The following is a 13,526-nucleotide window of genomic DNA, read 5'->3' as shown; positions in this document are numbered from 1 at the left end:
TCTTTGGTCTCAGCAGACGTGTAGGAAGGAATGTGGTCCGTTCACATCAGATAACACTGCACATTTGATAAGAGAACCGTAATCAGTGATATCATTTGCTTTTCATTTTGCTCAGCATGTCAAGGAAATTCTATTCAGAAAATTAAATTGAGTCCCTGCATTGTCAGCTGTGGTTCATAATTCGATCACAACACAAACATAACCAACGTTCGTCAAGAACACGTATCCAACGGTCTACTTGCATGAGTATTTTTCGACATGAAATTCAATCCTGTTCTTGTGACGTGATGTGATTTTTTTTTTTGTCGTTGTTGTTGTTGCTGTTTTCACTGTAGGTTATTAGAAGAGGCAGAATGAAGCTCCTGAGTCTCCTCTCCTTTGCTTTGCTGTGCTGCTGGACGACACAGGCAGACATCTTCACCTCCATAGGTATGTTTAAAGATGCAATAGATCTGCTTGCTCTTTATGCATTGAGTGTGGTTGTGCACTCAATTTGACCCATTTTAAAATTGCTTTTAATTCGCATCTATGACTTAGTACTATTTGGTATTGGTAGTTTGTTTTGACTTGAGACCAGCCTGAAAGTTCACAGCGTCAAAGCTTTTTGTAATTTGACTTCAGGAATTATTTAAATCATATGGATTTATTGCACTTGGATGGTTAGTTGAAGGTTGCATTTAGAAAGAAAGAATATAGTAACTGAATATTTCAAAATTCTCTTTCTCTACAGGCCAAATGACTGATCTGATCTACACAGAGAAAGAACTGGTCCAGTCTCTGAGAGAGTACATAGAAGCAGAGGAGTCCAAGCTTGCTGCTGTCAAGAGGTACAGTCTGATCATTGACTAACATCCATGTGACCTACCAACAATGATTATGTTGGCATACATCCAACTGCCCTTTATTAATTGCATTTCACTTTTCTTATGCTGTAGCGTCACCATGGCCACTAAGCACTTACTGTGTACTTTGTGTGTGTCTTCAGTCAGTAGTTGTATCACTCAGTAGGACACATACTGAATGTATTTTGCAGGTTTTATCAGTGTCTTCTAAACACAAATGGTCTCAGTGGCTTTTCTTTTTTCAGTTGGGCCAACAAGCTGGATGATCTGACAAGACTGTCCACCTCTGACCCAGAGGGCTACCTGGCTCACCCAGTCAACGCCTACAAGCTGATGAAGAGACTCAATACAGAGTGGTCTGAACTGGAGAGCTTGGTGCTGCAAAACCCCTCAGATCGTAAGAAAAACACTCTGGAAGTCGGCTTGACAGATTGGAAGGAGGAGTGGCATAAACAGGCGATTAGTGTGGTGTGATACTTTGGAATATTTCTTGTATATTTAACTGTAAATTAAACTTGTATATAATTATATATTTCTCTTGGGAGAGCAACAGACGTATCTGTCTCTCTATTCTAAAGTAGGAAGTTATGTTCAAGACAGCCAACAAGCAGTGTTTGGTGTTCCCACATGGTATGGTATGCATTTATTGTCATTATACAGTACAAGTACAATGACATTACGCTTGGTGAGAGAACACCTGGGCCGCTGCACGTAAAGGGGCACCACCACTCCTCTGTTCTTCAAAGAAGGGAAGGGGAAGGGACCAGCAACAAATAGCACAAGAAGCATGGGCATATACTGCATAACAACACTACATAACATAGGAACTCCATAGACTTGCACCTGTAAGGGAAAAGGGAGGTGAGGTGTTCCAGTGTAGGCATCCAGCTGCCAGCTGCAGCTATGAGGCACGGCCACGCAGACCCCACCTGTTGCACCGTGGGCATGAAGGGTCGAAGGTTTTTGATTGGGGGAGGGGGGCGACTGCATATGTGCATGTGTGTATGTGTGTGCTTAGGCCCGGAGAGTTGCTTCGCCCAACGCCACAATCTCGATGCCTCATTCCACAGGATGTCATTGTGATAACACAACGATTGCTCTGAAGACGTCCCTGGTTGCGCCCCAGACTAAGTCAACAATCAGCAGGTGTTCATGAGGGAAGGGAAGAAAGTTCAGTGTGTCAAACTGCAGCAGTCTCCTGGAGGAGCTGTTACCTTGGCCGAGGCCGATGTGGACGGGGCCCGAAATACAGATTAGGATTGTTTGGGTTAGGGCGAATAGTCGCATTCCAATAGATTCGGCTGCTCTGTTTGTCCATTCTGGTCTCTAAAACGATCCATATTTGTGTTCTGGCTCTGTTTAAACAACATTTCAACAGTATTAAGCATCTGAGTCAAGTGTGTGTGTCTGTGATGGATGTGTGACCTTTTCTCTGCTGTCTGCAGTTGTACACCTGAGTTCCTACGTTATTTTCTACTTTAAAGCCACATCTGTTCGTCTGTTGTTTCCCTTTCATTTACACTGCATGCATTTCCCCCTAAAGTCATATCATATAGTGTGTTTGAAAGACTGAATTCACATAGAACAGCAGCTATAAAATCTAGAGCGGGTGGGAGCAGAGGCTGGGCTGTGGAGAGGAAAGAGTCTCACCAAACAGACAGAGAACTGGGAGGCCGTCACCTCTGAGTTGCAGCTGTTCCTCATCTGATCATTTGGACTTGTTTTATGTGTGTCTGGATTTCGATCCATGACCTGTAAAAGCTTGATAAGTTGAGTGTGGATTGTATGTTCAAGAAACATGTTTCTTCATTGCCATGAGTTAGAAAAAGTAAGAGAAGGCGCAAGAGAGTCATTCATTAGACACAAACATTCTGAACCCATCAGCACCAAAATACTAATCAGCTGTTTAAGGGTGATTGCCAAAATAGGGCAAGTGTAGGGCCAAATACAGAAAGGTTATTTATGTTACAAAACTTTCTTTGTTAGCAGAAATGATTGCATGTGTGTAGTACACAGGGCAGTTTTTGTCTTTTAAAGTTCTGCACAACCCTCAGAACACATAGCACACCTTAAGATTCTAATTCAGATTTGTCATGTGCATGTCAACACCAATATTCTATGATTCTAATAAGGAGCTGAATAGAAAATAAAAATACATACAATTACAATTAAAAAAGGAATGTCATATTGCCTAATCATCAATAGTTAACCATCTATTCTTACTTATTTGTAGTGTGCAGCATTTCTCATTTTGCATTTCCTGTATTAAAATTGATTTAATTTAGTTTGTGTTTTTGTCAGAGGGTGAAAATACTTGCAATTAATTCTGTTGCGATATTAATACTAATACTGTTCCCGTGAATCATTGTCTCACACTCTCTCCAGGGTTCATTTCCAACATGTCCATACACAGACAATACTTTCCAGATGAGGAGGACGAGACGGGAGCAGCCAAAGCATTGATGCGTCTTCAAGACACATACCAGCTGGATTCTGAGGCGTTTTCCAGGGGAAAACTGCCAGGTAATGTGTGAGCGCTGGTCATCTCAGACAGCATGAATGCTGTAGCTTTGCAAAATGTGTGTACTACAAATAGGAAGACAGGAAGGACAATTGTACCAACCCAGAATGATTTTAACTCGAAATGTGCTGTTAAAGCAACAAAGCTTTAGAGCACATTAGAGAACTAGTGGAGGAACAGAGACCTCTGCTGGTGCAAATGATAATTACAGGACACTGGTAACTCACTGACATGCTGAATTCTTTCGTCTCACTTTGAGCTTCATGTCTTAATACAGATCTCTATCATAGTCATATATCCAGTGACTTAATGTATGGCCCAGATCCAGCAGCTCCTCCGGGGTTCTGTTTTATCCATCTGCAAAGATGGATAATATTAAGCGGTCCACCACACACTGCACAGTGAGAATCAGTAAAGTTACATACTGTATCAATTCTTTTACTAGAGGTCACTTAAACAATGTTGCACAGTCTTTATAAACAACCTGAAGAAACTGAGATAAAAAATCCAGTGAATAATAGAGTCAAGAGTTGGTTGAGTTTTATCATCAGTGGTTAAATGTGATTATGTGAATATGTGGGCAGGTGTGCACTCTAATGCCATTCTGACAGTGGACGACTGTTTCGACATGGGAAAGACTGCGTACAATGATGGCGACTATTATCACGCTGTGCTGTGGATGCAGCAGTCCTTGAAGCAGCTGGATGGCGGTGAGGAAGCTGCAGTGTCCAAGGCTGATATTTTGGACTACCTCAGCTATTCTGTTTACCAAATGGGAGATCTGCCTCGAGCCATCGAGCTGACGCGCCGTCTCGTCGCTGTTGGTAAGATGCAGCATAGCTTGACACAGACAAAACATCACTGCTACTCCTCATTCATTCATCTCACCCAGTTAGAAATCGTTAATGGCTTTTACTTGGAACCTGTGGTAGTGAATGGATTTTGGAGAAAACTAAAATAGTAGTTAAATTGATGGGTGTTACACAGTCCTTACACTTCTCCCTCTTCTCTCACTGTAGTAGAGCGCTGTGCTGGTTGGTGCAGCAGGGTGGGGCCCAGCCCGTGGTCTCTGGCTGCAGTTAGTTTCAGCAACAAGGACAAATTTAACAGCTTTAGTCTTTAGCTATAATAAGGTGTTTTACACATGAGGTAAAATACACTGAGGAGGGCCAGTGGGCTGTTCATTGCTATGTAACTGACAGTATGGACAATGGCAATGTCCTCGTAAAATATTTCATTGTTTTAAGACACAATGTGGGAGTGAACAACCACCCAATGTGTTAAGGACTGATATAATACATAAAAGCATAAATTTATGATCTCATTTCTGTTTAACACTTTTAAGGCACTTAGCCTTTAAAACTATTTTACATATGTCAACTTAGAATAAATGTATTGTTTTTAGTGTGACCTGGCTTGAAACATGCTCTATCCACATCTCCTTGTACTGACAGATCCCAGCCACCAGAGGGCAGGAGGAAACCTCCGTTATTTTGAACGGTTACTGTTCAAACAACTCAGTGAGCTGAACAAGACATATGAGGCTGCTTCAGAAGAGCCGATCCAGCTGGGAACCTACAACCGCCCCAAAGACCATCTGCCAGAGAGAGAAATCTATGAAGCCCTCTGCAGGGGAGAGGGTGTCAAACTGGTAAGAAGGCACAGTCAGGAAAGTCTCAGTTTAGAGAATAACTGAAGTGTCAGTGTCTGATGGTTTTTATAAAACATACTTGAAAAAACAAGTGTGTTCTCTGTACAGGTTACTGCAAGCAGCATAGCTGAGATGATCATTTTTATTCATTATTAATGCAATGCAAGGCATTCTGAAATGGTTTCCATGACAGACCACTGACAAACACAGATTAATGAATTAATCGTATTCTGATTTTGTAGAGCGTGTTTTTGGTTCTCACTTGACTATAGACTTTGAATGCCGCCTGTGTTTCATTACTATGGACACACAGTTATGCCAAATCTTGGTAAAAAAGGACAGCATGTCCTTCTGTTTCACAAATAGTATCTCAGACTGACTATTATGTTGTAGATCACTTCCCTTGTCAGCTAAACCCCCTGTTCATGTCTTAGTGAATACTGAGATGGTTGAAATACAGTATATTCACATACACACGGACACTTTTTGCTGATCACAAATTAAAGATAACTTATTTCAAGTCATTCAGACACTTTTTAGGTCGGAAAAACTAAAAATGTGTGCGTTCACTGAAATGCAGCAAAGCATTGAATTGTAAAGGGCATCTCCATTATAGCATCTGTTGACCAGATAAGGAAGTAGTCAAGTGTTGTCTGGTTAAGATTTTACTGGCATGGGTCAGTCCAGAGGAATGAATCTCAGTCCAAAATTTCAAATATTTCCTGTCTAATCTTCTATCACTGACTAGACTGAAGAACGACGCAGCCGTTTGTTCTGCCGCTACCACAATGGTGTCAGGAACCCCCGCCTGCTTCTGAAGCCCATGAAGGAGGAGGATGAGTGGGACAGCCCTCACATTGTCCGCTACCTGGACATCCTCTCCCATGAGGAGATCGAGAAGATTAAAGAGCTGGCCAAACCCAGGGTGAGAGACAAAGCAGTGGACTCTGAATTATCTGCACCAAACACAACAGTAACACACAGTTTTCATGATGATGATGATGATGATGATGATGATTCTTTATTCAGACAGATTATACTTGAAAATCTTCAACTGAACTCTAAATAGCTTATTTATTATAAAATGTATTGTGTTTTTTGTCCTAAGCTTGCCAGAGCAACTGTCAGAGACCCCAAAACAGGAGTCCTGACCACAGCCAACTACAGAGTATCCAAAAGGTAAGGATTCAAACTACAGTACTAGTAATGACTTTGTGGACGGTGATTGTCCCTTTTAAAAAAATAAAAGTAGTGACTAAGAGGGGAGTCACAATGTTCAGCCCCCCCGAGGAGAACTTTTACCAGCCTGTAGAAAAGGAAGCTTTCCTACATTGTGGGTGTGAGTCAAAGGACCATCCCAGGGGTTCTTGAGCATGGACCTGGATTAAGTGACCTGCTTTTGTGGACCTGGAGGACGTGACATTAGACGTCCCAGCATGTTTCATGTGGCGACTTAACTTTCTGAATAATCTGTTGCTGTGGATTGTTTGTGTCATTGTTTCTCGTACCTCAGTGCTTTTATCTCTTCACTGAGCTGATTTTATCTTGGACCTAAAAACACCAGTGAGCAAATGAAATAAACCTTTGGGGCATGGAATGGTGTTGGTGTTCACCAGGCACTAGTGAGCACTACATTTGTCGATGTTGGATGTCCAGTTTATGGGAGTATTCACATGTACAAAGTTGGCTCTTCTATATATATTTGTCTCTCCAGTGCATGGCTCGAGGAAAGCGATGACCCCGTGATTAACAGAGTCAATCAGAGGATACAAGACGTCACAGGTCTTACAGTAGCCACTGCTGAGTTACTACAGGTATGGCTTTATACTGCAGACTTACATGTGTTAGCGAGTATCCATGCTCCAAATGTTTTCGTTCAGTGTCAGTTTCATGGGATTTGGATGAATTGGGATCTGTCAGTCTCTGCTGCTGCGGGATCTGAGGGCGGTACCCTCACAGCCTCACAGGACAAACGACATATGTTCTGATTCCTCACGCCACGGTTATCGTATGAGAAATTGCCCTCTGAGCAGCAGCAGTGTTGGTAAAGTTCCTTTGGAAATGGAATTGAGTACAATAACAATAGTTACACTATAACAATGTAATAGTGTAACTATTTCCATTACTTTATCAAAGTAATCTAAAACTACAATTCATTAGTCTTCTATATTGTGAATGAATGTTCTCAACTGTTTCAAATGTTGAGATGTCAAGTCAACTGATAGCAGCACCCACGCGCATTGTCAAATACCTTTTAAAATCACAAAACACCGTCATTAGAATGATTCATAAGATCTAATATTCAGGAGACATGATTATGATTGATTTAAATTGTAAATTAATTACAAATTTGTCTCCAACATATATTTTGAATGAATTAATAATTTTGCAGACGTATATGATGACACATTTAACAATGAACTTCATTCATGTAAAACAACTTTGTTGATGCTGACCAGGTTGCTAACTATGGAGTTGGAGGACAGTATGAGCCACATTTTGACTTCTCCAGGGTGAGTTGAGTGAGCGAGTGAGAATATGATTTTCTTGCATCTCTTCAGTATGTTCACATGTACTGCTACACACCTGTTTAAGTTGCATGATTTGAATCTACGATGTTTAGAAACATAATTCATGTTCAACTAGCTGTGCATCTAGTCGCTGTCCGTGTTGGCGGGTCCATGTGCATGTCTCCCTGGTGATGGGTTATAGAAGTTATAAACATCTGTTGCAGCGTCCTTTTGACAGCAACCTCAAGGTCGATGGAAATAGACTTGCTACCTTCCTATTCTATGTAAGTACTTTATGTGAGTGCGAACAGTGTTTTCATTGTGTCTTTTTATTCTTGAATTTTATCTTCATAGAAAGATGAGCCAGATGCTTTCAAAAGATTAGGCACTGGAAATCGTGTTGCAACTTTTTTGAACTATGTAAGTACTTGCATCCAGTCGCCATGGATTGAGGGGCAGTAGTAGCATCAGCGCTCCATTCTCCTTTTATAGCTTTGCGGGCAAGCGCATAAGCTCTGGTTCAATCTTAGACTTGGATTGATTGACTTCTATCACTTACATTTACTCCATATCATGGGGCAAGAGGCTGAAATACTCCTGCACATTCCACACGCCAAAATAAAGCTGCAGAATTATACGGCCTCTGAGATTTGAAGAGTTTAAATGTCAATCAATTCCAGTCTGTATTGTGGAGAGTTTTGTCAGCCATCCCCCATTAACCTGCTGTGATATAAAACTCATAATATTCCCTGGACAACAGTGAGCTGTGAAAATCAAATTATATTGAAAAAGGCTGAAAGCTGCATCAGGTGGGATTGGATGAGGTCTTATCATTATTAATTTACCTTTTTTACATATATGATTTACGTTCACTGTTCACCCTGGTGCATGATGTGCTTTGTTGTGATATTGATAGAATATAAAGCCAGACTAATCAGATGTTAATCATTGAAATTGAATTAGGAAAAAAGAGAGCTTGAACATGAACACAGAACATGGTGGAACATCGTGATGTGATACTGAGTCTTACATATTTTCTAAGTGAAGTTACAATCTGATTGAATTTATAAATAGAATTTGGGCTTAAATCGTCAGGCCCTTTCCAAGTCATCCGTGTCACATTCCACAATTTATTTTGTTTCTTATGTATTACACATATCGACATGAGTAAGTGGTTAGCACTGTGGCCTCACAGCAAGAAGGTCCCTTGTTCCATTCCTGGTCTGGGGGTCTTCCTGGGTGGAGTCTGCATGCTCTCCCCGTGTCTGTGTGGGTATTTTCCAGGTATTCCAGCTTCCCACCACTTCCTCCTCACACTTTCAGCATGCCAGTTTAATTGGTCAATTAATAACTAATTAACTCGAATTAAAGGTAGCAATGTGTGAGGGAATTGTCAGACTTCAAATGTTGGTTCTGCAACTTGTCCAGGGTGTAACTTGCTGCTCACCCATTGACAACTGGGATCGGCCGTTAACAGGGTGCAACAGGAGATTCAATTTAAGTAAAACATATTAAATTTACGGAATGTTCCAGAATATAAAGGTCACGAGAGGATATCAAGAGTCCCACAGTAACACGCATCACATAGCATCTTGCCGGGTTAAATCGTGGGCAACTGGACTTCTGGTTTACTTGAAGACATTTCTCCACTCATCCAAGAAGCCTCTTCAGTTCTGAACTGACTAGTGGGGAGTCCTGCTGCTAATACTAAGTTGGGTCGTTACCTCACACAAAGGAGTGTAAGTAGGTAAGTAAGTTTTGGGTCCCCCTCCATTGTTGTCAGAGTCACCTGTAAGTCCCTGGGTCACTGAGTGGTTGGAGCTGCAGGTATCTGAGTAGTTTTTGATCCTCCTGGGGAGAGATCCTAAGACTGCATTGTAAGTGTTAGATAAATTGTGTCTTCGGGCCCCTCCTCTGTTGAGAGAGGGTTTTTCTACTTTAACAAAAATCGCCTCTTTAACTCCTCTCTCAAACCATCGGTCCTACCTGGCCAAAATGTGAACGCTGTCATCCTCAAAGGAGTGACATCTGTCCTTTAAGTGTAGGTGAACTGTAGAGTCCTGTCCTGAGGAAGCAGCTCTCCTGTGTTGAGCCATGCGCCTGTGTAGCGGTTGTTTAGTTTCCCCAACGTACAGGTCAGGTCTGCACAGAGGTGGTCTCCCCTGTCAGGACTGTCCGTTGCTACCCTAGTAACAAGCCATGGGTAACACGGGAAGTAAAGACTGTCCTCAACAAAAATAAGGCTGCTTTCCAGAGCAGAGACAAGGAGACCATGAAAGCAGCCCAGCAGGAGGTGAAACACTGTGTGAAACTAGCCAAGTACTGCTACAGGAGAAAGGTGGCGCAGAATAAAGGGAAAACAACATGACTGCGGTCTGGGAAGGTGTGAGGACCATCACAGGTCTCAACACAAAGAACGGAGCGGTGTCTCTCCCACCCCCGACCTCACCACAGCCATCTACCCTTCTTCCCTTCACACACCTCCCTCCCCCAGACACCCTCTGCATGTCATCATCATCAACCAGAGGAGCCTGTTCAGTGAAAGACTGCTCCTTCCAAAGTGTCGGACAGCAGGGTCAACAACTCATTCATCCTTGAGGCCATCACACTCTACAACTCCTCACTTGGGTGGAGGAGAACATAGAGTACATACGAGTACAGGGTACAGAAATGGACACTTACTTTTTTTTTCTCCTCTGATCCAATAACCTCAGTGTATGGTGCAATAATAACACATAATACATGGTGCAATAACTTGTATGTATATATCCATCTCCGTATATTTATATCTTTATATATAGCTACGGGACTTCTATATTTTTTATATTACATTTTATCACCTGTGTGCTGCTCTTACTCTGCGCTGCTGGAACTTTACATTTCCCTGAAGGGGTCATCCAAAGGGATCAATAAAGTGGATCTGGATCTGAATCTAAGTGCACTCCTCACTACACTGGACAGCGTACACAACATTGTCCAGCTTGTGCCTGGGTGTCTTGTCCTCGTGGTGGACTAGTCTCGTCTTCAGGGTATTGCTGGGTTTGAAATGTACCGGGATGTTGTGTTTGTTGAAAATCCTCCTTAGCTACTCTGATACACCAGAGACGCATGAATGACCACACTCTTCCTCTTGGGGTTCTTGTCTTCATTTGTTGCCAGGGAGGACCGACTAGTAGCAGGACTCCCCACTAGTCAGTTCAGAACCGAGGAAGCTTCTCGGATGAGTGGCGAAACGTGTTCAAGTAACGTAGAAGTCCAGTTGCCTACGATTTAACCCAGCAAGATACCACGACCTGGATGACTTAGAACCTTCACAGACATCACATAGCATCAGCAAAGTTTCCAACCAGTTTGTTGTCTATCATCAGATGACCGATGTTGAGGCGGGAGGTGCCACAGTTTTTCCAGACTTGGGAGCTGTAATCTGGCCCAGAAAGGTAAAAATAATTGTGTGTGTGTGTGCGTTCAAGGAAAACGGATCTCAGGTGTTAACAGTTTGCTTAGACTCACCATGACACTTCCATGACAGAGGAGATGAATGAATGGTTCTGTTCATCTGTAATACTTGGAAAGCATAATTTATACTTTCCAAGCCTCACTAGCTGGTCATGAAAGATTGTCTACCATATACCTGCATATGTTTTGCAATTGGCTGTCTTATACTGTATTTTCTGCATCAAACAGAACATCTGGTTTGTCCTTGTATTGCTACAATAAATTACTTGCATCAGGTCTTGTGTCATTTGTGTGCTGCAATGTCAGACTCACTGTTTGTGGAATGTGTTATTGCTTCTCTGTAACTGAATATCCACAGAATGTTTGGAATTCTCTCCACAGGGTACGGCAGTATTCTGGTATAATCTTTTCAAGAGCGGAGAAGGCGATTATAGGACAAGACATGCAGCCTGTCCTGTCTTAGTAGGAAGTAAATGGGGTGAGTCAAAGTTCCAATCCGTGGAAATGATATATTCTCCATGGGTGGTAACCGAAAGTCAAAAGTTATATTTCTGAACCAGTACATTTTAATCTGAAAGGACACAGGAAGTGGTCCATTCTCACTTTTTAAGTGAATTTTCACAGATGTTGATAACTGGTAAGAAATGTGAAGTGTGGCATTATTTTGAGAAGTGACGTTACGCTGTGTCTCATGTTTGTTTCCCAACACTGTCAGAATCAGAGCGAGTTGTTTACTTTGTGTGGCGTTGTTAACAAGTGACAGCTCCACAAATGTAAAATTAACAAGCAATGTAGTTTATTGTTGTGGTGTTATAGGTTAATGACAATGTTCAGTTACAGTTTGATTGTTAGTAGCTACCGCTCTTGTTAATAGTATAGTATAGTATAATTATTTTAACAAAATGTTCAACTGATTGTTGCAAAGCATGCACGGTCATTATTGCTGGTTATAAACAATTAACAATACTTAGAAAGGCCATTACTTAAATGCTTGAAATGGCCTTGAATGCTCACAATGTGGTTATAGTTACGTTCAATCATTCTTGTGCGGACTGGAAAACATGGTGTCATCTGGGGAAAATGTGTGCATCCAGCACACACGAGTGAGGAAAAAGCCCCATGTGATATCTTTTATTCATCCAAGGTCATGTCCGCAGGCTGTACATGTTTCCTGTGAGCGAGAAAATCAGAGTTAATGCTCCACATAGATGTTTTACAGTAAAGAATGTGTTCAACCGAACTGAAGAGTGTGGACCTCCACCAACAATAATGACTAATGACTGATTTTACCTTTCCTATTAGAATGTTAGATGTACAAAGGTTTTCATCAGTCCATTTCAAGTTCCTGGAGAAAGAAAAGTTTTATTTGTCTGTGGCACACACCACAGACACAGCCATGTGCATATAAACAGCTGCAGACAGCTTTATATGCTTTCTGCTCCATATGTTTATGTGCACAGTTAGTGTGTGTATACATATACAGTATATAAATATTTGCATATGAATATACACATGTATGTATATATATTTGTATGTGTATGTATATTTATGCATGTATACATGCCTGGTGAGAATGTAAATGGAGCATGCAGTTGCCCAATGACCACAGAGTTCATCTGTGGGGAAATCTCGTTATTCCACATTCACCATGCATTGATGCATGACAGTCAAAGGTGTGACTCATTAAGACTGAGATGGTTTGACACTCTTGCACAAACAATATTCTGTGTCTGAATAGGACCCAAGTGGTATCTAAAAAAGTTGGATGCCTTCCTTGAAATATAAAATATTTAGGAATGTTTTTTAATCCAGAAACTTAATAAACACTCAGGAGGTGTGTTTATAGGCGTTTCTTTTGTCAGAGGTTGAGATTATATCCAGGCAGCTAAGACTGAGTGTGCTTTTATACGGTATCATGTTTGCACCCGGCATTAATTCATTAGCTGAACGGATGTTTTTATTTTTTTCCTCCAGTGTCCAACAAATGGATTCATGAGCGAGGACAAGAGTTCCTGAGACCTGTGGTCTGACAGAGGTCGACTGAAGTTTGACACCCCATTATTACATTGGGACATTCAAATAAACACACACGCACACACACACACACATATGCCACTCCACAGTTTCTTGTTAAAGGCAAAACTGAGACTTTATTCCTGTTTTATCAGCAACTAATTTCACAGGTTTGTCTGTCTGAGACCTCAAATATTTCAATTTCTGCTGAGTAGTTGTTGTTACTCCTGTACATTCCAACGTGGTCTCTTCTTCTTGTCTGCAAATGAAATTAATGGTCAATGGGGTATTTCCCAGTGGACATGCTAGTCCATCAAAAAGAAATATGTAACTTTTTTGACACATTAGCAGCAGAGATGAATACAGAGCCCATCAGGTGTCAAATTAGTATCAGGTGGGTATGAGATTAAAATGAGCCCACATTTTAAATTAAAACTGCGAAAAACAAAGAAAGGTCACTGACGTTATTTTTATTTCACATGCGCATTTCTGAGATATAAAAAAATGTGGACCTGACGACAGACTCTGCAATT

The 13,526-nt window shown here is 41.4% G+C and overlaps 1 protein-coding gene across 2 annotated transcripts; it reads left to right on the top strand.

The window, feature by feature from the left end:
• The first annotated feature begins 353 nt into the window (after nt 1-353).
• P4HA2 (prolyl 4-hydroxylase subunit alpha 2) lies at nt 354-13,010 on the top strand. Of its 2 annotated transcripts, none has more exons than XM_078624051.1 (14): nt 354-429; nt 731-827; nt 1,088-1,239; nt 3,228-3,365; nt 3,948-4,187; nt 4,818-5,014; nt 5,763-5,939; nt 6,123-6,193; nt 6,729-6,828; nt 7,474-7,527; nt 7,879-7,944; nt 10,893-10,961; nt 11,362-11,458; nt 12,955-13,010. In XM_078624051.1, exons 1-14 carry the CDS (start codon nt 354-356, stop codon nt 13,008-13,010), a joined length of 1,590 nt encoding a protein of 529 aa, XP_078480177.1. The 2 variants fall into 2 exon arrangements, with proteins under 2 accessions (XP_078480177.1, XP_078480178.1); XM_078624052.1 differs by lacking the exon at nt 7,879-7,944 and adding an exon at nt 7,749-7,808.
• The last annotated feature ends 516 nt before the right edge of the window (nt 13,011-13,526 follow it).

This window comes from Lampetra planeri, unplaced genomic scaffold, assembly GCF_965212315.1.
Source record: "Lampetra planeri unplaced genomic scaffold, kcLamPlan1.2.h2 scaffold_586, whole genome shotgun sequence".
Taxonomy (NCBI): domain Eukaryota; kingdom Metazoa; phylum Chordata; class Hyperoartia; order Petromyzontiformes; family Petromyzontidae; genus Lampetra; species Lampetra planeri.
The sequence above is the reverse complement of the archived record's forward strand: the minus strand, read 5'-3'. Positions and strand labels throughout refer to the sequence as shown.